The sequence below is a fragment of the Trichechus manatus genome, unplaced genomic scaffold, assembly GCF_000243295.1.
Source record: "Trichechus manatus latirostris isolate Lorelei unplaced genomic scaffold, TriManLat1.0 scaffold00012, whole genome shotgun sequence".
Lineage (NCBI taxonomy): Eukaryota > Metazoa > Chordata > Mammalia > Sirenia > Trichechidae > Trichechus > Trichechus manatus.
The window spans coordinates 588,586-589,829 of NW_004443948.1; the positions used below are offsets into that span (position 1 = coordinate 588,586).

The 1,244-nt window shown below is 35.0% G+C and overlaps 1 protein-coding gene across 1 annotated transcript in view; it reads left to right on the forward strand.

Annotated features, from left to right (window-relative positions):
• Positions 1 to 1,244, forward strand: part of PROS1 (protein S) — a 103,622-nt gene that overhangs the window by 97,170 nt on the left and 5,208 nt on the right. The window contains exon 14 of the mRNA XM_004371330.3: positions 201 to 426. Coding sequence (XP_004371387.2) covers positions 201 to 426 — 226 coding nt within the window. The remainder of the gene's footprint in view (positions 1 to 200; positions 427 to 1,244) is intronic.

The window sequence follows — 1,244 nt, forward strand, 5'->3', positions numbered from 1 at the left end:
AAACATGGATTTGTGAAACTAACCTATGTTTTAAAATGCTGGTTACTTTAATAGTTACTAAATTTTTATTTAAAATTGGAGGCTCTATCATACTTTTTTTTTCTTATTGAAATTCAGTGTTTTAACCCCCCTCTAAAGTCATTCTTAAGTGGTATTACTATTAGTACTCGCATATATTAGGTCTTTGCTCTGCTCTTCAGGATTTCCAGGTGTCTGTTGAAAATACGGTAATATGTTGGATACAGGCCATAAATTTGTGTTCCAGTCAACAATTCCATCTGGAATTCAAAGTCAACAGACACAATCTGGAGCTGTGGAATCCATTTGAAAAAGATACCTTCTGCTCTGGAGACCTTCAAAGTCAACTTGCCATCTTGGACAAAGCAATGAAAGGAACAGTGTTCACTTATTTGGGTGGCATTCCAGGTATCTGTTTACTTTTTCTTCAGTTCTAAAATGTATATTTAATCAAATTTATAGTATTTTCATTGTGTAATTTTACTAAAACAACATCATCTGGGAAGACAAAATTTCAGTATACATTATTATTTTTCTGAGAGCTTGTATTGACATTTTATTGGTACATTTCTGTTCATTTGTTTTGTGTGTGTGTGTTTTAAGCATGAACTTAAACTCATCAAATTTTGCTACATTTGGCTAGCCTATCCAGAAAAGACTTATTCTTTTATTTCACCCTCACAATAGCCTTGTGAGTTCAATATTAATTCTTCATCATTCTTCCAGTATTTCTTAAGAACCTATGTTCTAGGCACTCTGGACACAGTAATAAACAAATAGATATTGTCCCTGATGTTAAGGTCCTTACAATCCAGTGGGAGAGGCAGACATTAAACAATTGATTAAAAAATTCCAAATTATTAAAATTGTGATCATTGCTATGAAGAGAAATGTGAGTTGCTTTGAGAGTCTGAAAATAGAGACCTGACCTGCTTGTTAAGGTCCAGCAAAGACTCTGAAGAAGTGACTAAGATGTAATTCTAATATCTGAAGAATTAGCCAGGTGATGGGGGTAGAGATTGCGATTAGTATGTGTCTTAGGTTGCGTTCCCTAGAAAAGCAAAACCAGTAAAGTGTATAACTATATATAGAGAAAAATTTATATTAAGGAAATGGCTGATGCAGTTATAGAGGCTGGAACGTGGGTCACGCTGAAGGCTTCTCCTGATTCATGTAGCTGCCGTGTCTGGCAAACCCAAGATCAGCAAGTCAGACAGTAGGGCTCT